The sequence below is a fragment of the Notamacropus eugenii genome, chromosome 2 (genome assembly GCF_028372415.1).
Source record: "Notamacropus eugenii isolate mMacEug1 chromosome 2, mMacEug1.pri_v2, whole genome shotgun sequence".
In the NCBI taxonomy this organism is placed as follows: Eukaryota; Metazoa; Chordata; class Mammalia; order Diprotodontia; family Macropodidae; genus Notamacropus; species Notamacropus eugenii.
In genome coordinates, this window is record NC_092873.1 from 94,633,908 (window position 1) to 94,656,019 (window position 22,112).

Below are 22,112 nucleotides of genomic sequence, written 5' to 3' on the forward strand. Positions count from 1 at the left end.
TCCCTAACAATTTTTTTGTTGTTCAATTGTGTCTGATTCTTCATGATCCCATTTGGGGTTTTCTGGTCAAAGAGTGGTTTGCCATTTCCTTCTCCAGCTCATTTTACCAACAGGAAAACTGAGGCAGACAGGGTTGTGACTTGCCCAGGGTCACACAGTTAGTAAGTGTCTGAGGCTGGATTTGAACTCAGGAACATGAGTCTTCTTGACTCTAAACCCAATGCTCTATGCACTATGGTACCACCTAACTGTCTTCCTAATAATTAGACCTGTCCAAAAAATGGAATTGGGTGCCTCCAGAGTCGGTGGAGTACCTCCTCCCTGGAAGTCTCCAAGGAGATCCTGTATGATCATTTGTCAAGTATTTTGTATTGGAGAGTCCTCTCCCATATGAATTGGACCATATGGTCTTTGAGGTCCCTTCCACTCCAAATTCTGTAAAGTGTGAGTGCTGGACTAATGATCTGCAAGATGTCTCAGGGACTGACTGGGAAATGGGGATATGCTTTGTCTACAGAATTCTCTCCCTCTTCAAAAGCAAAGTGTATGGATCCTAAGGCCAATGGGTCACCCAGGGTGAGATTTTGTTTATCTGTCAAAGGAGGACATACACTCGATCCTGACCAAGCTCCTCCTACTCTGAACATCACTTCTGGGAGGAGGTTGGAGATCCTTCCTCTTTCCCCATTTTGGAAGGCAGGACTGCAGAGTTTGCACCCCAGTCAGGATGGGCTCACTTCCTGAATGTCTTAGGCTGCAGTCAGCACAGTAGGACTGTTGTTGGGTTTGGTGGCTGGAAACCATTTCTTTGTGGCAGTAGGGGAGAAGTGACTTGTGCCCTACAGGATGGAGAGAGAAGGAGACAACTTGATGAAGGAGTTTGACCTGCTGGCTGTGACTGAAGACAGCAGGTATGGCTTGGGAGACTAGGAAAGAAACTGGGCTGGAGCTGGGCAATGGCAGGGGTAGGTAGGGCTGCTGCTGTAAGGGATAGGACACCTTTATAGTACCTTCAGAAATAATAGGAACATCCTATCATCAATTTCCCTCTAGAAAGGACCTCCAAGGCCATAGTCTATTCCAGGTAGATGAAGAAACTGAAACCTAGAGAAAGAACATGACTTTAACTAATGTCCCACAGGTTAGTCAGAGGCAGGATTTAAATTAAGGTCCTCTGACTCCAGAACCAAGGCTTTTTTTCACTAAATCATCTTGCCCCAGGCCCAGACCCTTTCACTCTGTTCCTCTCATCCCTCAAGAACCTTAGGCTACAACTAAATATAAATCCATCCAAATTCCAAATGTCACAAAGAAGATGCCTACTAACTCCTGATTTATGCTAATTTTTCCTACTGCTTGGTGTCTCACTCTGTGTCATGGTTCCCAGCAAACATGTCCCATCCTGTCCCAGTGCAGCATAAGGACCTGGAGGTTCAGGAAAATGGATTTAGGGAATAATAGTAGTTTCACCAGAAGGAGACTCTGTATGTGTGCATGAGTTCATATGTGTGTGTTTGTGTCTGTTTAACCTGAATACACAATTGTATATTTGTGATACAAAAGGGCAACTAGGTGGTGCAGTGGATAGAGCACTGGACTTGGAATTAGGAAGACTCATTTTCACAAGTTCAAATCCAACTCCAAACACTTGTTAGCTGTGTGATTCTGGGCAAGTCGCTTTACTCTATTTACCTCAGTCTCTTTAATCTGTCAAATGAGCTGGAGAAGGAAATAGCAAACCACTCCAGTATCTTTGCCAAGAAAATCTCAAAATGGGATCACAGAAGGTAGGACATGACTAAAATGAATTCAGAGCAATATATGCTATATGTGCATGTATATTTGATGGTTTATAGATATAGGGGGATTATATGCATGAAGGTATATTATACATGGATATGTGTTTGTGTACTATGTATATGTTCATACGTTTGGAAACTGCTTAAGTTAGAGTCTGGTCTGTAACAAATTGGTATGGGGTTGTATAAGTCCTCGACTGAACTATAACCTCATCTCTTTCCCCTTGCTCCCTTCTTCCTCTTCCCCTGCCTCTCCAATCTTGTTCTCTTCTGTCCTCCAAATCACTGCCTGGCTTTCTTCTCTCCACATTCCCATCTCCTCAGCCAGCATCATGTCTAGTTGTAACCTCTTCCCATCTTCTCATTCTGAAACTTTCAGCTTCCAAGTGGGTGGGGTGGGTTGAGATAGTGTACAGGGATTGGCCCTGCAAACAGATAAGATGGGACACCACTTGGCAACTCCTAGAGATAAGGCAATGTATAATTCACATATTTTGAGGGTGATATTAGGGTTCCAGTTTGAAACTCTGGCTCCTGACAGTGTGAATGAATGAATAAATGAAAAGATATTTATTAGGTACTTACTACATGCCAAGCATTCTGATACAGAGAGAAAAGCAAGACAGTGTCTTCTCTGAAGGAGCTCATGTTCTAACGTGAGGAGGCAACAGATAGATATAGGAGGGCTCAGTTACAGGGTAGATGGAAAGGTCTGTTAGTCCTTATGGTTCAGCAGCAAGGTATTATGTTAGGTGCTATGAAGAATACAGAAATGAATACTGCAACATCCCTGTCCACGAGGAGCCTATAATCTAGTGAGAAAGATAGCAGGACATGTATTCAAGTAGCTATGAGACAAGACACTAAGTGTGGAATGAGTGAGGATGGAAAAAGGTCACAAGTCATGATGAACTTTGATAAAGATATGTCTTGCAGCTGATTTCAAAAAATCATTTTTACAATGACATGACAGGGGAGTTGTAGTTAGACAATTCTGTATGTGTGTGTGTGTGTGTGTGCGTGTGTGTGTAAGTAAAAAGATCTGGATATTTTAGTGACATACAAACTTCATTTGAGTTAATGATGTAACATAGCCATTGAGAAAGCTAAATCTATATTAGAATGCATAAAGAGAAATGAGGTATCCAGAATGCAGAGGGGCTGTATCTGGAACATTCCTTTTGGTTTGGGCTATCACATTTTAGGAAGGACATTGACAAACTGCAGAATGTGCAGAGGAAAATCTCCAGGATGATGAGAGGGCTGGAGATGAAGCCAACCGAAAACTGATGGAAGGAATTGGGTATCTTTGACCTGAAGAAGGAACGACTCAGGGGAAATGCGATGGCTGTTTTCAAATATCTCAAAAGCCATCTTGTGGAATTGGGCTTAGGTTCATTTTTCTTGTCTCCAGAAGGTAGAAGTAGGAGCCATAGGTGGAAACTGCTGACGAAAGATTTAGGTTAGATAAAGGGGAAAACTTCCTCAAATGAGTGCTGCATAGAAGAATGGAATTCCTCAGAGGGCTCCCTGTAACTAGAGATCTTCAAGCATGAGAACTGAGTAAGAAGTTTTTCAGATGTATTTTGGAGGGGATTCCTGTTTGAGGTACAGAATTGGGGAGGAAATTTATTTATTAATAAACAAGGATTTATGAAGAGCCAAACACTGTGCTCTTAGTACTTTATAAATGCCTTGTTTGATCTTCACAGCAACCCTGTGAGGTAGGTTCTAATATCCCCATTTTACAATTGAGGAAACTGAGGCAAATGAAAGTGAGGGGACTTGACCAGGGTCACACAACTTATAATTGTTTGAGGCTCGGTTTGAATCTAGGTCTTCCAGACTTCAACACTCTATTCACTAAGCCACCTAGCTGTTCCTTCATAGGATCATATAATCATAACTCTCAAGATGGCGTTATGGGTTAAAGGTCACCTATGAAGAACATGGCAGACCGCTGCAGTATGTTTGCCAAGAAAACCCCAAAAAGGGGGTCATGAAGAGTTAGACATAGCTGAAAACAACCACCACCAACAATTGGGATTCCAATCCATTCATTTTATAGATGAAGTTCTAGAGAGCTGAAGTACATTATCAAAGCCACAGATACAGTAAGGGGCAGAGCCAGGATTTGCACTCAGGTCCTCTGAGTCCAAATCCATTTCAACTCTACAAAATGTCTGTTCAGGGGACAGGGAGCATGATTCTAGCTGAGGTCATAGACTTAGAGCTGGAAGGAACCTTAGAGGTCATGGGGTCCAACTCTTAGATTATATGAGGTTGTTGTTCATCCTTCATTCTCAATAACATCAGGATGGTGATGTCTTGACTTGCAAGTGAATTGGATTTAAGTGAGACAGAGCTGTGCAAAGTCACCAGATTCACTCTCTCCTCCAGAGTCATCAGAGTCCAATGGCAAGACATAAGTCAAGACAACTGGATGCAACGAGAGATCTTCGCCTTTTAAGCTAAGGTCTTTTACAGGTCTCTATTTGTCTGCAGCAACACCCATTCAGTGATTCAAGGCTCGGTAAGAATTGAGGCAAAAGGTGTCCTGGTTTGCCTTCACAATCTGGAAGGGGACAAACCTCAGGGTTGAGTCTAGAGGGGTTAAATGACCTCCCTAAGGTCACACAGGTAGAAAGTAGCAGAGCTGGTAAATGGTGAATCAAATTTTAATGGGTATGCCACCTCTTCTGCAGAGGTGGGACTAGATGACCTCTAAGGTCCCTCCCAGCTCTAAATATAGGCTCTCATGATAGCTCTTATAATCCCTGACCCATTCCAATTCTCTTCAGTACTTTAGGCATCATCAGTCCTAATCAGTCCTTTTGGCATCATCATTCTGCCCTTAGTGAGCCCCTATTGCCAGGTGCCCAAGAATCAAATCTGTGTCTTCTCTCACAAATCTGTCAGAATTGGAGTCATCTATCAGGATAACCCTCTGTAGGTTGAACTAACCCCTTGAAGTGTGAAGGTGGGAAACAGAGTGGAGGAAGGGTGAGATGCTGCCTGACTCTGGGGGGAGGAGAGTACTTCCTTAGGGGATTCGCAACTCTGTGCTCAGCAGGTCCTGGCTTCTTGGAGGCAAGGGGGACAACAAGAGGAAACAGAAGTTCGATTGGGGTTTTTTGAGGGGGAAAATGGAGAAGCAGATACTAAGACAAAATATAGAACAGAAAACAGTTACAGTGTGTCAACAGAACCCTCATCCTTCTGGAAGAACTATGCTCACAAGCAAGAAGGCTGGATCATAACTCTAGAAGTCATCTAGTCCAATTCCCTCATTTTACAGATGAAGAAACTGAGGCCCAGAGACGCCTTGCCCTAAATCGCATGAGTGGTAAATAGCAGTCCTAAGATTTGAACCCAAACCCCTAGGATCCAAATCCAGGGCTCAGATCATCAAGGAGTGTGAGACATTGAAAGATCATCTAAGTAGGAGGCAAGAGAACCAAGAGGCAGTGTGGTACCAGTTTGGTAGAAAGAACATAACATTGGACAGTGATCAGAAGACTTAGAATCTCATCTCAACACTGTCCCTAACTTGCTAATATCCTCATTTTACAATTTAGGAAACTGAGGCAGAAAAAATTAAGTGACTCACACAGGGTCATACAACTGGTGAATGTCTGAGGCTGGATTTAGTATTCTATATGCTTGCTGTGTGTCCTTGAAGAAGTTATTCCTCTGCTTTAATACTCAGTTACCTCCTCCTTAGAAGAAGAGTGCTGGAATAGACAAGCCTTAGGATGTTTCCCAGCTCCAAATGCTAGTCTACCCAACTCCTTTACTTGCTTGTAATCTTGGCTCAGTCACTTCACTTCTATGAGCTTCAGTTTCCTCCTCTGCAGAAAATGAAATCAACATTTAAAGAAATTAATTCAGACTGTTCACTGGAAGGTCAAATACTGAAGCTGAAGTTTAAATACTTTGGCCACATAATGAGAAGACAGGACCCATTGGAAAAGACCCTGACGTTGAGAAAGGTTGAAGGCAAAAGGAAAAGGGGACGGAAAACGATGAGATGGATAGTGTCATGGGAACGGAAAAAAATGAGGTGGATAGTGTCATGGAAACAAAGAACATGAACTTGGACAGATCTCAGGAATTAGTGGAGGACAGAAGGATGTGCTATGGTCCATGGGGTCAGGAAGAGTCAGACATGACGGAATACTGACCAGCAACCAATTACCTTGAAGGGCTGTTGGGAAATTCAAAAGGGGTGATGCCTGTGGAGAGGCTTTGAAAAATATAAGGAACTATTACAAATAAGAGGGAAAGAGCACATGAACGTGAGCTTCTGGGGAAAGAGGAAGTGATCCAGGAGTCCTGGGGAGTGTGCTGGAGGGAAGAGAGGAGCTCACTCATGAGGAGCAAGAGAGCTGGAGCCTAGTGGGCAGCCAACTGAGATGGTTAACAGATTTACTCGGTAAGAATCAGGCCCAAAAGGACCTTGGGTCTGGAGAAGACAGTCTCAGGGAAGATGTCCTGGTTTTAAGCCGTCTATACCTAGGGGATAGGGATTGGACCTGTAGTTCCATTGGAATGGGGGGAGAGACTCTCCCAGGTCTTCCCAGGTGAGGAAACTCACACTACCAATGCATGTTTCACCTTCTCTGCAATTTACAGAGAGTAGCCCAGAGCAATGAGAACTTAAGTGATTTGCCCAGTGTCACATAGCCAGCATCTGTTAGAGGTGGGATATGAACTCAAGTCACATGGGGTGTGGAAAGAACACTTTTTGTTGAGATTGTTGAGGCATTTTTCAGTAATATCTGACTCTTTGTGACTTTTCTTGGGGTTTTCTTGGTAAAGATACTGGAGGACTTTGGCATTTCCTTCTCCAACTCATTTTACAGATGAGGAAATTGAGGCAGAGGATTAAGTGACTTGCCCAGGATCACACAGCTAGTAAATATCTAAAACCTTATTTGTACTCATCTCTTCCTAACTCCAGGCCCAGCTCTCTATCCACTGAGTCATCTAGCTGCCTCTTCCAAACCTTGCAAACCTTTGCGTGTAGTCTGCTACAAGGAAGGGGGAGAGAGACATTTCATTTTTTAGTTTTCTTTTTGGTTATGATTTTAACAAACATCAACCAACATGATCATTTCAATACATGAAGAAAAACAGAAAAAAAAGAATTGTATATGAGATTCTGAACTTCTGTTAGTTTGGATTTTTTTTTTTTAAATGTATGTCTTATTTAACTCAGTAGTAACAAAACTGCCTGGTTTGCCTGGGCTTTTTCTCAACTTACTTCCATTCTCTTTTGTGCATTTAAAAACAAAAACAAAACATTTCTTCAACCCAGTTTTCTTCCTTTTCGTCTATTGTTTTTTTATATCGCAATTACTGACCCTACCCCCACATCCCCACACACCACACACTCATACACCCACATACTCACACACTTTCTCTCCCCTTCACACTTCCCCTTCTGCCCTCCTCCCCTTCCCAAGTAAAAGTTTTCTTTTGTAACAAACAAACACAGTCAATCCAACCAAAAGACCCATTAGTCATACTTTGAAAAATGTGTATTTCAGGTCCTTCCAAAGGGGCATTTTGTCATCTTTGGTGTCAAGCTTAATAATTATAATTACAATGCTCCGATGCATTTGGGTAATTATTATTTCCATTAACACAACGTTATAGTCATCGTGTGAGATGTTTCTGTGGTCCTATTTATTTCATTTTTCATCAGTTCACCTAAGTCTTCTAAAGGGTTATGGGATTCCTTGAGAGGGGTTAGGATCCCACTGCTTGGAGATGATCCAACAGAAATTGAATGACCATTGTATATACGGTGGCAAGAATTCCTTTTCCTGTATGTATTTATAAAGTACAGGATTGTGTTGATAACTGTTCAATTACTGGCTCTCTGAAACTCACTGAAAATTTAGCAATGAGCTCTAACACACCCCTGGACAATACATGCATGCACATACTCATACACATACACAGATATATATCTATATCTATCTACACACACACACACACACACACACACACACAGATATGTTGTCTTTGTCCTTTTCAAAGAGGACCATGACATCAGGGAGATGATGACATGACTTGCCGTCAACTTTGATTTGAGTGAGGGAGGGCTGTGCAGGTCACCAGACTCACTGTCTCTTTCAGAGCCATCTGAGTACACCCTTTGGTACATGTTCATATGTACTGGCTGGCATAAATGTACGCTTACATATACATGTATACATATACTACCTAAATACCCGCATATTTAGATAATGTGATCATGTCTTTCCATGTCACCTGTGAACTGCTTTCGTATATAAATAAATTTAAATTATATATTTATAATATGCAAATTAAATATGTTTGTTATGTGTGGTACGGGTATCGAGATCCCCGAAAATAATCGACCAGACACTTTTCTTAAGAAAGGCAAAAAGGGAGTTTATTGCTTTCTCATGAGAAAGGGTACCCACCCACCCCCATTGCACTAATAGTGTCGGCCAGGGAGTACAAGGCAGTTACAGAAAACAAGGTCTATTATACCCTAATGAGAGCCCCTCTCCCTAACCCCCTTCCCTTTATCCCATTGGCTGAGCTTCAGGGGGTACAGTGTATTCGCAGAGATCTTCCCCAGTAACAAAGAACACACAAACTTAGTCAGAAATTTTGCAAGGATAAGCAGTTTAGGTTGGGGGGTAGGGCATATGTTATATATATATATTTTTTACTACATGCCTGAAACAAGATCGGGGTGAAGATGGGGGTCAGGCACAGTACAAGATGTGTTATAAAGTGTGCTTCTCTCCAAGGCCAGCTAGCTGCAGATGTAGTTTTTCAAGGGAGTGTGTTTAAACAGTACAAGAAACAACTCTTTGAGAAGGCTTCACTACTGAGAGATCATCTCTCACAGTTATATATACCATATACTATGCTATCTACTATCTATAATACTATAACATATAAATATATTTATACATGGAAGCAGTTCACAAGTGGCATGGATAGATATGACGTAGGTTCTGGCCTATGTTCGTGGAAAGTGGGAAGACCATGTGAATTCACACTGATGGTCAGATAGCTGGGAGGAAGGTACGGGCAAAGGCCAGGACCACCAAGGCTGGGAAATCTCTCCTCCAGTCTCCCAGATAGTTTTACAGCTAAAATAATATCTATGTGACATCAATCTATTTGTGATCTAGAGGGAAGATAGATTTAGGACAAAAACTGCCTTTCTGGTCATTCTTAAGAGGGGGGAGGGTTAGAGTACCCTTAGTTTATAGTGTAAGGGGTGGGAAATCCCCTTTTATTAAAAGGATTTGTTCTGTGAAGTTTGGATTCAGTCAAAGGGCTGCACTTGAAGACCTAGAGGATCACATGTGGCCTCGAGGCTGCAGGTTCCCCACCCCTGGCTTACACTCACCAACTTGGCCTCTTCCCATCAAATGCTGGTTACACCAAAGACCATCACAAATAGTGACTAATGATTGAACCCATTTACCAAGCACAGATCAGAAAAATCCCATAGATTAAAATACACAAACATACACATATACATACATGCATGCAAACAAAAATATACCAATAATCAACTCTCTGGCTGAGAGAGAGATCTCAGCTCAAACCAGAGGAGAGAATTATCTGGGGGTGGGATGGAAATCATCTCTCATCATCTTTAGAATTGTTAGTTGTGGAGATCAAGAAACATGATAGGGCCAATTCCCATATATGCCCCTTGACTCAGAAGTTTCCCGTCTGCTCTCTCTCTCTCTTTCTCTTTCTTTCTCTCTCTCTCTCTCTCTCTCTCTCTGTCTGTCTCTCTCTGTCTCTCTCTCTGTCTCTCTGTCTCTCTCTCTCTCCTTTCCCTCTCCTGTTCTTTTTCTCTCTCCCCTTTCTCTCCTTCCTCTAAACTTTCCTGTCTCTCCCTTTTCTCTCCTTTCCCTTTTTCTCCCTCCCCCTCTTTCTCTTTTCTCTCTGTCTCTCTGTTTCTTTCACTTTCTCTGTCTCTTTGTGTCTGTCTGTCTCTTACAGACACACACACACACACACACACACACACACACACACACACACACACACACACACACACATACACACACACGGATGTCCTTGGGCATGTCCATACCCTCCAAAAGAAGATAGAATCAAGGTCCCAAACCAAGGTTCATCCCCTTGAAAGCTTGCCAAGTTTATCTGGGAACTCCCAGATCAAACCTCTCCACTGGAATAATGCACCAAGCTAGTCTCCTGCTAGTGTTTGTTTAGCAGAGCACCCACCATGAGCTTTTAATAAAGTGATTAATTAAATTGCAAACTAAGATGAATTAAAAGGGGGCACTGGCCAGGGGAGCCAGAGTCTTTCTAACTCAAGGAACCTATTCCTAATGGGCCCTCAGGCAAGGAAGATGTGTCCAAACCTCGGTAGTCAAATATCATTCTTGATTGACTTGAGTACCTTTTTGTATTTAAAATGAAGGCAACTTGGTGTTGTGTGGAAAGAGCCCTGGACTTAAGAAATGGAAGATCCGAGAAAAGTTCTTGGACTTTATAGTTATTTTGAAAAAGATGACCAAAGAATATAAACCACTACAATCCATATGTTTCCTTTCTGATTGATAGAACATTTTTTATGAGAAATATTTATATAAGCACTAAGGGCATTCCTGATGAGGGAATGAGAAAGATATACATGATTTTCACAAATGCTGCTTTACAATGGGTCATTTCTTGTTGTTCAGTCGTGTCTTATTCTTTGTGACCCCATCTGGAGTTTTCTTGCCAAAGATATTGGAGTGGTTTGCTATTCCCTTCTTCAATTCATTTTACGGATGAGAAAACTGAGGTAAAGAGGGTTAAGTGACTTGCCCAGGGTCACACAGCTAGTAAGCATCTGAGGCTGGATTTGAACTCAAGAAGATGAGTAGTATCCCTGACTGCAGACCTGGCACTCTGTCCACTGCCCCAGTCACACAATTGATAGAGAGGTACAGAGGAATATATAATCTTACTGTTTATCATTTGCAGAATATGAAAAAAGCCTTCAATTCATTAGAACAAAATGCTACCTTACTGCTTTGCTGTCTCCCAAGCATATATCAAAATCCTAAGAGATTCCAGGAAAGATAGAACAGGAAGAAGGGAACAAGTGTTCATTAGGTACCTACTGTGTGTCAGACACCGTGCTAAGTGCTTTTCAAATATTATCTTATTTGGTCCTCACAATAACTCCAGGGGATAGATGTACCAACAATTGAGGAAACTAAGGCAGAAAAAAGATTAAATAAATTGACCAACATCACATAGCTAGGAAGTGGCTGATGCTGCATTTGAACTCAGGTCTTCCTGACTTCTGACATAGGCCTCTTTCTACCGCACCTCTATCTACTTCTGAACAAGAAAGAAAACTGCTCAATGACCTTCTAATTATTAATTAGAATTATTCTAATAATTATCTAATTCTAATAATTAATTAGAATAAATATTAATTAAAATAATTAATCAAGCTGGGAATAAAATAAGGCAGCATATTTTGGCCAAAGGCATTTGTGGAGAATATCCAGTACAGAGTTCAAATGGTCTCCCTATCCTCATCGCAGAACTTTCAAAAGCTCCTTTGTGTGGACAAACAAAAACTCTCCTTTGTGTGCTGATTGTATAAATCCCTGCAACGAAGAAGAATTTCCTAAATGAAATCAAGAATCATTAAAAAATTTGACCTAACTATCCAACCAGAAAAAAACAAGTCAATGAAGAACGCTTATGGTACAAGTTATGACATGCTGTTGGATGGACAACTGCATATGACATGCAATTACTTCCTGTGTGCCCGGCACTGTGTTAAGCTAGGCAAATTAACAGCTCTTGTCCTCAAGAAATTCCTAACTGAATGGAGGAGACTACTTAAAAAAATTGTATATGAAGATATACAGAATGTAAATGGGAGGTAATTTCAGAAGAAAGGCCCTGGTCATGGAGGTAGTGGGAGGGGAGAAGAACTGAGAAAGGCTTGCAGAAGGAAAGGATTGAGTTGAGTCTTAAAGGATGCTAGGAAAGTGAGGAGGCTGAACTGAGAAGGAAACACATTCCAGGCATTGAAGGCAGCCAGGGCAAATGCATGGAGGTGGGAGATCAAGTGTTGTGTGCGAGGAATAGCAAAGAGACTTATGTCATTGGATTGTAGAGTGTGTTGCTATCCTTATTGTTGTGTTATTTTAGTCACGCCCAATGCTTCATGACCCCATTTGGGGTTTTCTTGGCAAAGATATTGGAGTGGTTTGCCATTTCCTTCTCCAGCTCATTTTACAGATGAAGAAACTTAAACAGGGTTAAGTGACTTGCCGAGGGTCATACAGCTAGTAAGTATCTGAAGCTGGATTTGATGAGTCTTCCTGACTTCAAGCTCAGTACTCTGTCTATTGTTCCACCTAGCTGCCCTCTGGAGAGTGTGTAGATGGAAGTAAAAAGTAAGGAGGCTGGAAAGGCAGGAAGGAACCACATTGTGAAAGACTTTAAATGCCAAGCAGTGGAGTTTATTTTTGATTGTAGGGATAATAGGGAGCTACTGGAGTTTATCAAGTAGGGGAATGATATGGTTTAACCTGCACTTTAGCAGCCAAATGGGGGATGGATTGGGTGGACACTGCAAACTGATGCTGAACTAGATTCTAACAGGAGAAAACAGGCTGAGTCACCTTTGGAAAATTGTATTGTGCTTTTAATGACCCTAAGTTTGTCCCTGAAGTAAAAGCCCCTCTTTTTTAACAATAATATTTTTCCATTGATGTTATATCCCACGAAATACCAGTCTCCCCTTCCCCACAAACACAAAATTTAAAGTTGTAAGCTACCCAGAGTGTCAACTGGATAGCACAGTGGATAGAACATTGGACTTATAATCAGAAAGACTCCTCTTCCTGAGTTCAAATCCAGCCTTAGATACTGACTAGCTGTGTGACCCTGGGCAAGTCACTTCACCCAATTTACCTCGGTTTCCTCATCTGTAAAATGAGCTGATGAAGGAAATGGCAAACCTCTCCAGTATCTTTGCCAAGAAAACACCAAATGGGGTCACAAAGAGTCAAACACAGCAACAAATAACCAAAGGGTCATGGAGAGGTGCATGGTAGGCATAAGTAAATCTGCAAATCATTCCCAGTAAAGAATTCTGCTTCAGACATGATGTGCAGGACATCATCAGAGAAATGGATGACCATAATAGAGTGTGGTTTGGTCACACAGAGAGAGTGAGGATGGGACACAGCCTTCACCAGAGCTCATACAGACATCTCCAGCAAGAACCACCAGAACACTGGGTAGATCTTCCATCCTGGGGAAGAATCATTTATTTACAGGAGGACACAGAGAAGATTGACACTGAATGGGCAGGCACCATAGAGAGGTGATGATCTGCATTGTGGGAAAGCCCATATAGATGACATAATCGTTCCATTAAAATATCAAAGACGCTATGGGCTGGGTTTACAAAGACAAAAATGAAATCATCTCAGCCCCCAGGAAACTCACCTTCCACTGGGAAAATCCAACCTGTAAATGAAAAAATAAAAGATATTTTGAGGGAGGAGAAAGCACCAACAGCTAGAAACTTCAGGAAAGTCTCTTTACTGGAGGTAAAACCTCCTTGAAGGCTTCATTTGAATAACCAGAGAATTGAAATTGATAATTAAATTGAAAACCTAGAAAGATAGACTGGAGCCAAACTGAAAAGGGCTTTAACTGCCCTTCCTAAGCTAAGGAGCTTGGATTTTATTCTAGAGACAGTAGGGAGCCATTGAAGATTTTTGAGCAGGGGAGTGACATTTAGAGAGGGGAGGCCCTTGAAGTAGGGAGCCCAATCAGGAAGCTAATGCAATAGTCTGAAGTGAGAGGTGAGGAGAGCCTGAACTAGGGTAGTAGTCATATGAATGGGGACAGAGGGACTGAAATGAGAGATATTGAGTCTTTGCAATTGTCACTGATAAGCCTCACTGACCTTGAGAACATCCCTTATATATTAGTCTATGAAAGACAACATGGCACAGTGTCAATGACTAGAGAACCAGAGCCAAGTGAGAGCTGACTTTGACATAGCCCTATGATCATCACCTTCCTCATCTATCAGTGGTAACACTGGTACCTCAGAGAGCTAATGTTGGGAAAGTACTGGGGAAAGTACTATAAAGGGCTGTGAAATCTGTTGCTATTACTATATTTAGATAGGGTTTGCTTCATTTCCTGACCATTTAAAAATACTGCAAGCCAAGAAATAAAATGACCAATGTGTAGACCAAGTTCAGGAGAAGCAGGGAAGTGGACAACTTCTTAATCCCAGCCCTGCCACCCCAGTTCTCTTTCTCCATTTGTTCCCCATCTGTGTTGGGAGCAAAGCAGCATCACCTCCCTTAGATGTAAATCACCAGCCTCAGCAGAAGCTCTCTCTCTCTCTCTCTGTCTATCTTTCTCTCTTTTCTCTCTGTCTTCTCTCTCTCTGTGTTTCTCTTTTCTCTTTGTTCTCTCTTTACTCTGTTTTTCTCTCTTCTCTTTCTCTGTCTCTCTATTTCTCCTCTTTCTGTCTCTCTGTGTCTCTCTCTGTCTTCCTCTCTCTGTTTCTTTATCCTTTTTCTCTCTGTCTCTCTTCTCTCTGTGTCTCTCCTCTCTCTGTGTCTCTGTCTGTCTGTCTCTGTCCCTCTCCTCTCTCTCTTTCTGTCTCTGTCTGTGTGTCTATCTTCTCTCCCTCCTCTCTCCTCTCTGTCTCCCCTCTTTCTCTCTCTCTTCTTTCTCCTCTCTTTTTCTCATTCTCTCTTTCACATTGTCTCTTTCTCATTTCTTATTTTCTTTCTTTTTTGTCTTATTCTCTCCCCCTCTTACTTCTTTTCCTTCTCCTCTCCCTTTCTCATCCTTTCTTTCAAATTGTTTTTTCTCTTTCTCATTCTCTTTTTCTCAGTCTCTCTCCTTTTCTCTCTCTCCCTCTTTCTCAGCCTCTCTGTCATTCTTTCTCTACTTCCTCCTCTCTCATTCTCCACTCTCTCTATCTCTTTCATTCTTTCTCAGTCTTTCTCTTCTCTCTTTCCATCTCCTTCTCTCTCTTATCCTTTCACATTGTCCTTTCTCATTCTCTCTTTCTCAGTCTCTTCTTCTCTCTCTCTACCTCCTCCTCTCTCTCCTTTTCCCTTTCACAATGTTCTCTCTCATTCTCTCTCTCCCTCTGGTTCTCTACTCACATTGTACTCTCTCTGGGTCTAAGTGATTATTGGGCATTTAAAAGGACTCTCCCTTTAAATTTAAAGGGCAGCAGTGGTCAAGTCAAAAAGCATTTACTGAACACCTCTTAGAAGTTAAACAGGAAGAGGAATCCTCCCCCTATTCATCACCCATTGTTTTGCATATATGGGCCCAAGAGTGAAGAGCTGGGTGTAGTGGGACTTCATAGGCTATTTTAGAAATCTCTGTGGCCAGATGGATACCTGTTGAGCACACTTGTATGCACATATGCATGTGGCGACGTGAACAAGTTTTACAAACATGTGAGTGTGTACAAGATTCTTTTTGTTCATGTGTGTGTAAAGACCTATATATAATTTTGTGTAAGTGCACAAGTTCCTGTCTGAGTGTGTGTGTTTAAATGGGGAAGTAGATTGTTCCCCAAAGACACGAGACACAGTCTGCTTTGACTCATGTTGAAAAGCTGAGGTTCCTGAGAAAGAGTGACCTGGGAGACAGGAGTGGGGGGGTGATGGAGGTGGTGGAAAACTTGTTTTCACTTCTGCCTTATATCAGTGTGAGGGCTCCTGAGGTCCCTTCCAATTCTAAAGATCTGAAACTGTCATCTGTTTCCCTTCTTCTCTCCCTCCCTAGACCGGAAGCTGGAAACTCAAAGAAGAGTGAGAATATTAGAATATTTCCTGCCTAGGATGGTAGCAACAGACCTGTGGAGATGGGAAGGGGAGTGTGTAGGCCTTTACTCCCCAGTTTTTCCAACCCTCAGCTCACCAGCTGCTTTAACTGATCCTTCCCACATGAACATACTTGTTCAGTTTCTTAAGACAGGTATCTGAAATAATTTAGAGTTAGGAAGGGCATTAGAAACCATCCAGTCTAAAATTTAAAAACAACGTTCTGTGGTTCTGCATCCCATATCCAGGGCCTTCCACAAGCAGCAAACCAAGGACAGACCTTCTCCCAAAAGCTGCTCTGTCTCTTCCAGGTTGGAGAAGTTCACACCATCCTCTACAGACCTTCTTAGGACCCTTGGAGCTGAGACCAAAGTCCCCAGGTCTGAACAAGAGCAGCACGGCTCCATGCTCAAGAAACCCCAGACTCTTACGGAACCCCTCTTTGATACGACTTCAGAGCCCTGGAAAAGCACGAATCTGGAAGATACACTAGGACCTGGCCAACGGGCAGTCAGCACCAGGTTACTGAGCTCCCTGAAGAATAAGCTCTCAGATGGAAGCTGGAGGAAGTCATGTGAAGCTACAGTAAACGTCAGGATGCAGGTTCCTAAGGGCTGATGCTGGGGCAAGGGAGGTGACCCTGCTGTCCATCATCCCTTACCCACTTGTCATCACACCTTAAAGAGTGTGAGCCGTTGGGGTCTGGACTCATGGGGGAATGAGCAGCCCTCCAAGATAGAGTTGTCTAACCACCAAAGGCAGCATTTGAGTAGTTAGGTGCTTGGGTTCTTTGGGGGTTTCTCCCCATCTCCCTCTGTGAGCTGGGATCCTTCCACATGTGGAGCCTCAGTTTCTCTCTTTTCCAAGGAGGCACTATGATGACACAGCTGAAACTACCTTCAGTTGGAAGCTAGGAGGCCTGGGTTCTAGCTCTGACTTTTTCATTGATTAGGGTGACCATGGGCAAATCATTTTATTTATCTGAGACTCAGTCTCTCTACCTATACAATGGGTAGAACACCTTTCTCATGAGGAAGTCCAAGGTTCAAATGAGATAATGTATGTATATAAAAGTACTCTGGAAAGTACAAATATTTTCCAATATGAAGTATTGGAGTATTTTTATCGTATGAATATGAAGCGTTTTTAGTAAAACCTTTATTACTTATCATCATGAATTAGTATCAGTATGTTATGTGAAATGTTCAGAATTATCATGTGTTAGGAATCTATTAGTGATAATAATAAAAATTGCTATTATTTTGTTGGCTGAATGAGTGGGTCACAATAAAAGCCTAGGCTGGACTAAATTTGGCTGCCTCAATACCATTCAATGACATTAACTAGCATTTATAGATTACAAAGTGCTACATTATGGGTCTTATCTCATTTGGTCCTCACAACACTCGGGGAGGTAGGTGCTATTATTATCCCCATTTTACAGATGAGAAAACTGAGATAGAGAAAGGTTAGGTGACTTGTCCAGGATGATGCAACTATTATGTATCTAAGGGAGGATTTGAATCTTCCCCACTACTAGGAAGCATACCTAGTTCTCTCAACAGGTACAATAACTGCCTACAATGCACCATGTTGAGCCCTGGGGAGACAAAAACTAAAACCAATTCTTGCCTTCAGGGGACATACATTCTACTGGGAGGTGCAACATATGGAGAAAGAAGTAAATATAATATAAATCAAAGAAGGAACGAGGACTAATTTCTACCAGGAAATGAAAAGGGCTTTCTGAAGGTGGTGGCAGCTGACTTGAGCCTGGAAGGAAGCTAAGGAATTCTGAGAACCAGAGCATTCCTGGCACAGGGGCCACAGCAAGGCTAGTGATCTGACCAGGAGGCTGAGGACGTGGAAGGGGACTAATGGGAAATAAGCCTAGAAAGTAGCCTGGAGTCAGAATAGGAAGGGCTTTAAATGTTAAACAGAGGAATTTGCCTTCCACTGCCTCCTGTCCTGTCCTGTCCTTGGGACCCATCAGGGAAAAATGCTCTTGGTTCCATTTTCTAACTCAGAAACGGCCTCCCCAGCTGCAGGAGCCAGAAGAGAATAAAATTGTCAGGGAGCTCCTGGAGACGGAGAAGGCTTACGTGTCCCGCCTCCACCTGCTGGATCAGGTGAGTGATTGATATGCCCCGGCTCCAGGCTCCACCTTCAGGGCTCCTCTCCTTTCATGTTTAAATGCCTGCTGCATTACCCAGCTCTGTGTGCTGGGCACTGAGAGAGGAAATCAGCATGGCAACAGGGGAAAAGTGTGCTGGGTTTGAAGTCAGGAGATGTGGGTTCAAATCCCTGCTCAGTTACTTTCTTCTTAATAAACAGGAATAGCAATAAACTTTTATATAGCACCTATTGTACGCTAAGTGCTTTACAAATGTAATGTCATTTGATGTGCACAACAACCCTGGGAGGGAGGTGCTATTATTATCTTCATTTTACAGATGAGGAAAATGAGGCTAATTGTGGTTAAATGACTTGCCCAAGGTCATACAGCAAGTTGTGATGATCGTGATGATGACGGTAACCACTAACATTTAAACAGTTCCTACTATGCACCTGGGCAGGGAGCTGACCCAGTGGATAGAGTGCTGGGTCTGGAATCAGGAAGATTCCTCTTCACGAGTCAGACCCAGCGCACTATCCACTGCACACCTCGCTGCCTGGTAAGCGATACCTAAATTCTAGTAGTCTTGAACAAGTGTGGTCTTGGGCAAGTCCTCTCTGAGTCTTAGTCTCCTCATGTGTAAAATGAGAGTGGTAGACTAAATACCTCTCAGGTTCCTTCCAACTCTGAATTCATAATCTCACCTTTAGAGAAAGTTTCTATTCCTTAATGGAATTGATAATTTCATATAGGAGTCAGAAAACTATAGTCAGTGAATTTGGTCCCAGCCTGTTTTTGCACAGCCTATAAGTTAAGAATGGTTTTTACATTTTAAAATAGTCAGAGATCGTTCGCCAAGCCCTGAATTCTAGTAGGAAGATGGAATATAAATACCTGATAAAAACAAAGACGTCAGATCTTTGTCAATATAAAACCTTGCACTGTATCAGAAGTGCCCATCAGATACTGGCTGTGTGATCTTGGGCAGGTCACCAGCTCTCTGGCACTCAGCTTTCTCCATCTCTTTGTGATGCCGTCTGCGTCAGACAGGACGCCTCTTGCCTAGGAGGATCCCCTGGCTGTCTGTACTACTCTCCCATATGTCTGAATGAATTCTGCCTTCAGGTTTTCTTTGAGGAACTACTGAAGGAGGCTCGCAGTAGCAAGGCTTTCTCTGAAGATGTCGTCAAACTCATCTTTTCCAACATCTCTTCCATTCACCAATTCCACTCCCAGTTCTTCCTCCCGGAAATTCAGAGGCGTGTGGACAAATGGTGAGTCAGAGTGGCTGGGTGCACCTGGGGAGTTCCTGGAGGGGAGTCCCTGAAGGAGGAGGCAATGGGGTGCTTTGCACATAGTAGGCACTCCACAGGTATTTGTTGGGTTGAATTAAGTTGACTAGATATGAGGAGAATCAGGGTGGATACTGTGGGAACTTGGGAAAATAATTTCCCCTCACTAGGACTCATTTTTCTCTTCCATAAAGTGGGAGAGGCAATATGGTCCATCAAGGGCCAAATCTGGTCTGCCACCAGTTTTTGTACAGCCTTAGAGATAAATACAATTTATTTTAAAATATAAGCACTATTTTCTGCTCATGGGCCATACAAAAACAAATGACAGGACAAATTTGGTCTTTGAACCAGTTTCCTGACTCTTGGATGGTGGATGAAGGCTTTGGAGTCATAAAGACTTGGGATTGGGTCCTTGGGATCGGGATTGGGTTCTAATATATACTAGACATTCTGACTACAGGCAAGTACATTTAAAAAAGAAAAGGTAAACTATGAAAAGCACTCTTTGCAAATCTTAAGGATTGTGGTCAACATAAACTATCATTTGGAGACAACTATACGATATAGTGGCCAGAGTGCCAGGTCTGGAGTCGGGAAGACCTGAATTTGAATCTTGTTCCAGTTGCCCCTGGGCAAGCCTCTTTACTTCTCTCAGACTCAGTTTCCTCATCTGGGCATAATAATAACATCTACCTCCCAGGGTTGTTGTGAGGGTCAAAGAGAGAGCATATGTAAAACACTTTCCAAATCTAAAGTGCCATGTAAATGTTAGCTGTTACTAGTATTAGCAGTACTTCACCTCTCAGAAACCACCTTTCAAAGGCCAAGTTACAGATGAGGTGCGCTGCTGGTGGAGTGTTCCACACATGCATTCTCCCCACACAGGTGAAGATCCCTACCCCCTGCCCCCCAGAAAAAAGGTCACGTGTTAAAACTGATGATCATTCAGCTCTAAAATTCTTTGATTGCGTCTTTGGGAAAAAGTCAAAGATCATGGAAAGATTCTAAGGCTGGTCTTAGAGACCGAGCTAATATGCTCCAACAAGTGTAGGTTGAGAGCTTAGTATGTCGTCATCTCTGTGCTAAAAGGGAGTCCCAGAAATGGAAGGCCCAGTCACCACCTTCAAGGAGTTTATTATCCAAATGGAAAGTCTAACGGCTAGGAAACAGACAACCATCCAGTCACATGTATGTGTCATTAGAGTTACTTCTTCCTGAAGGACATCAGGGTTGGCCTGGTTTTTTAGGATTATTGGCAGTTCTTGCCATATCCAAATCATAGGGTCATAGACTTAGAATTAGAAGGGACCTTAAAGGCCATTGAACCCAATTCCATTATTGTACATGTAAGGAAACTGAGACCCAGAAAAATTAAGTAACACAAAGAGTTGCAAAATAAGTAAATATCAGGGGTGGGATCTGAACCCAAGACTTCTTAACTCCAAGTCCAATCAGTGCCTAAATGCTATTGGTCCAAAGGCCTGAGGATAAGGGTTGAGTTCCTTGGGATGAGCAGAAGACTGAGCTATGGTGCCCACAGGGCTGCCATCCCCCGCATTGGTGACGTGATCCAGAAACTGGCACCCTTTCTGAAGATGTACAGCGAGTATGTGAAGAACTTTGAGCGGGCAGCAGAACTGTTGGCTATATGGATGGAGAAGTGCCCACCCTTCCAAGAGGTCATCACTCGAATCCAGGTGGAGAGGCTGAAGCACTAGATGCCAGGGTAGGGGTGGGAGGAGGTACAGAATGGGTACAGGGATGGGAAGGGAAAGCAGAGAGGCAGGTCTACCCTTGAAATCTCCACTGTGGAGAGAGTTTTAAAAAACTGAGGTTCAAGGAAAACATGCCCTCCTTAGCCCCTTCATATACATACCATATATAAACCAAGAGTCACCATCAGGTCCTGGTCAGCTAGACGGCCAGCCTGCTCTTCCTCTGTTGGCCTCATTTCCCACCTCTCCCTTTCAGATGTATGGGGGCAGCAGATACTGGCCCATCAGACTCTCTCTCTGTCACTACCCTCCCAAACTATGAATATCTCCATCCAAATCCACAGAGTCCTAGAGCCAGAAAGGACCTTAAAGATCATGCTGTACAACTCTTTACTTCAAAGAGGAGGAAACTGGGATGCACAGAGGGCAAGATCACATAGGAATTTCAGGGCAGAGCTGAGTCTAGATTCTGGGTCTCCTGAATCTCCCCACTACCCCATCCTGTATCTCTTCTCTCTGAATCCACCCCCAGGCCTGGCATATCTGCATTCTACCCCATCTAGGATGAGTAGCAGTCTGACTCTCCCTCCACTCCCACCCTCCTTACTTTCCTTTTTGCCCCCAAGAACAGCGAGGTCTCTGGCAACCTCACCCTGCAACATCACATGCTGGAGCCAGTGCAAAGGATCCCTCGCTATGAGCTGCTGTTGAAGGAGTACGTGCAGAAGCTTCCCCCTGATGCCCCAGACCAGGCAGATGCCCAGAGTAAGGTCTTAGCCCTGGGGACATGAGAGGGGGGATAGGTTGTCCAGATGGCCTCCCTTCGTTTTCTGAGCCCCCGTCAGTAGCGCTTTGTCCATACGTCTCATATATCACCTTGTGGGCCGTATTCTATCTTCTTATTTTATCCCCTACATGTGCTATAAGTTATGTCTTATTTCTCTTTTTAAATTTATTTTTAGTTTTCAACATTCACTTTTATACGATCTTGAGTTCCAAATTTTTCCCTTGCCTTCCCCGCCCCCTCTCTTCTGATATAGGCTATACATGTACAATCATATTTAAACAGATTTCCACATTAGTCATGTTGTGAAAGAAGAATCAGTCTTATTTATTTCAATGTTCTGTTAATATTTGTCAAATGGAATCAAACACCTACTACGTGCAACAAACAGAGACAGGTGTTAGGAGAGATGTTTTTATTGTGGCTGTTTGTCCTTCATTCTCGAAGAGGACCATGACTTCAGGAAAGTGATGTCATGACTTGCAAGTGAATTGGATTTAAGTGAGGAGGGTTGTGCAAGGTCACCAGCCTC

The 22,112-nt window shown here is 42.8% G+C and overlaps 1 protein-coding gene across 4 annotated transcripts in view; it reads left to right on the plus strand.

Moving 5' to 3' along the window:
• The first annotated feature begins 703 nt into the window (after nt 1–703).
• Nucleotides 704–22,112, plus strand: part of FGD2 (FYVE, RhoGEF and PH domain containing 2) — a 46,743-nt gene continuing 25,334 nt past the window's right edge. The window contains exons 1-6 of one of the 4 annotated variants that reach the window (XM_072641961.1): nt 704–911; nt 15,919–16,273; nt 17,698–17,799; nt 18,912–19,060; nt 20,622–20,778; nt 21,423–21,561. In XM_072641961.1, coding sequence (XP_072498062.1) covers nt 847–911; nt 15,919–16,273; nt 17,698–17,799; nt 18,912–19,060; nt 20,622–20,778; nt 21,423–21,561 — 967 coding nt within the window. In that variant the 5' untranslated portion in view covers nt 704–846. Of the gene's footprint in view, nt 912–15,918; nt 16,274–17,697; nt 17,800–18,911; nt 19,061–20,621; nt 20,779–21,422; nt 21,562–22,112 lie in introns of those variants that run through there. The other 3 variants (XM_072641962.1, XM_072641963.1, XM_072641964.1) reach the window with 3 other exon arrangements.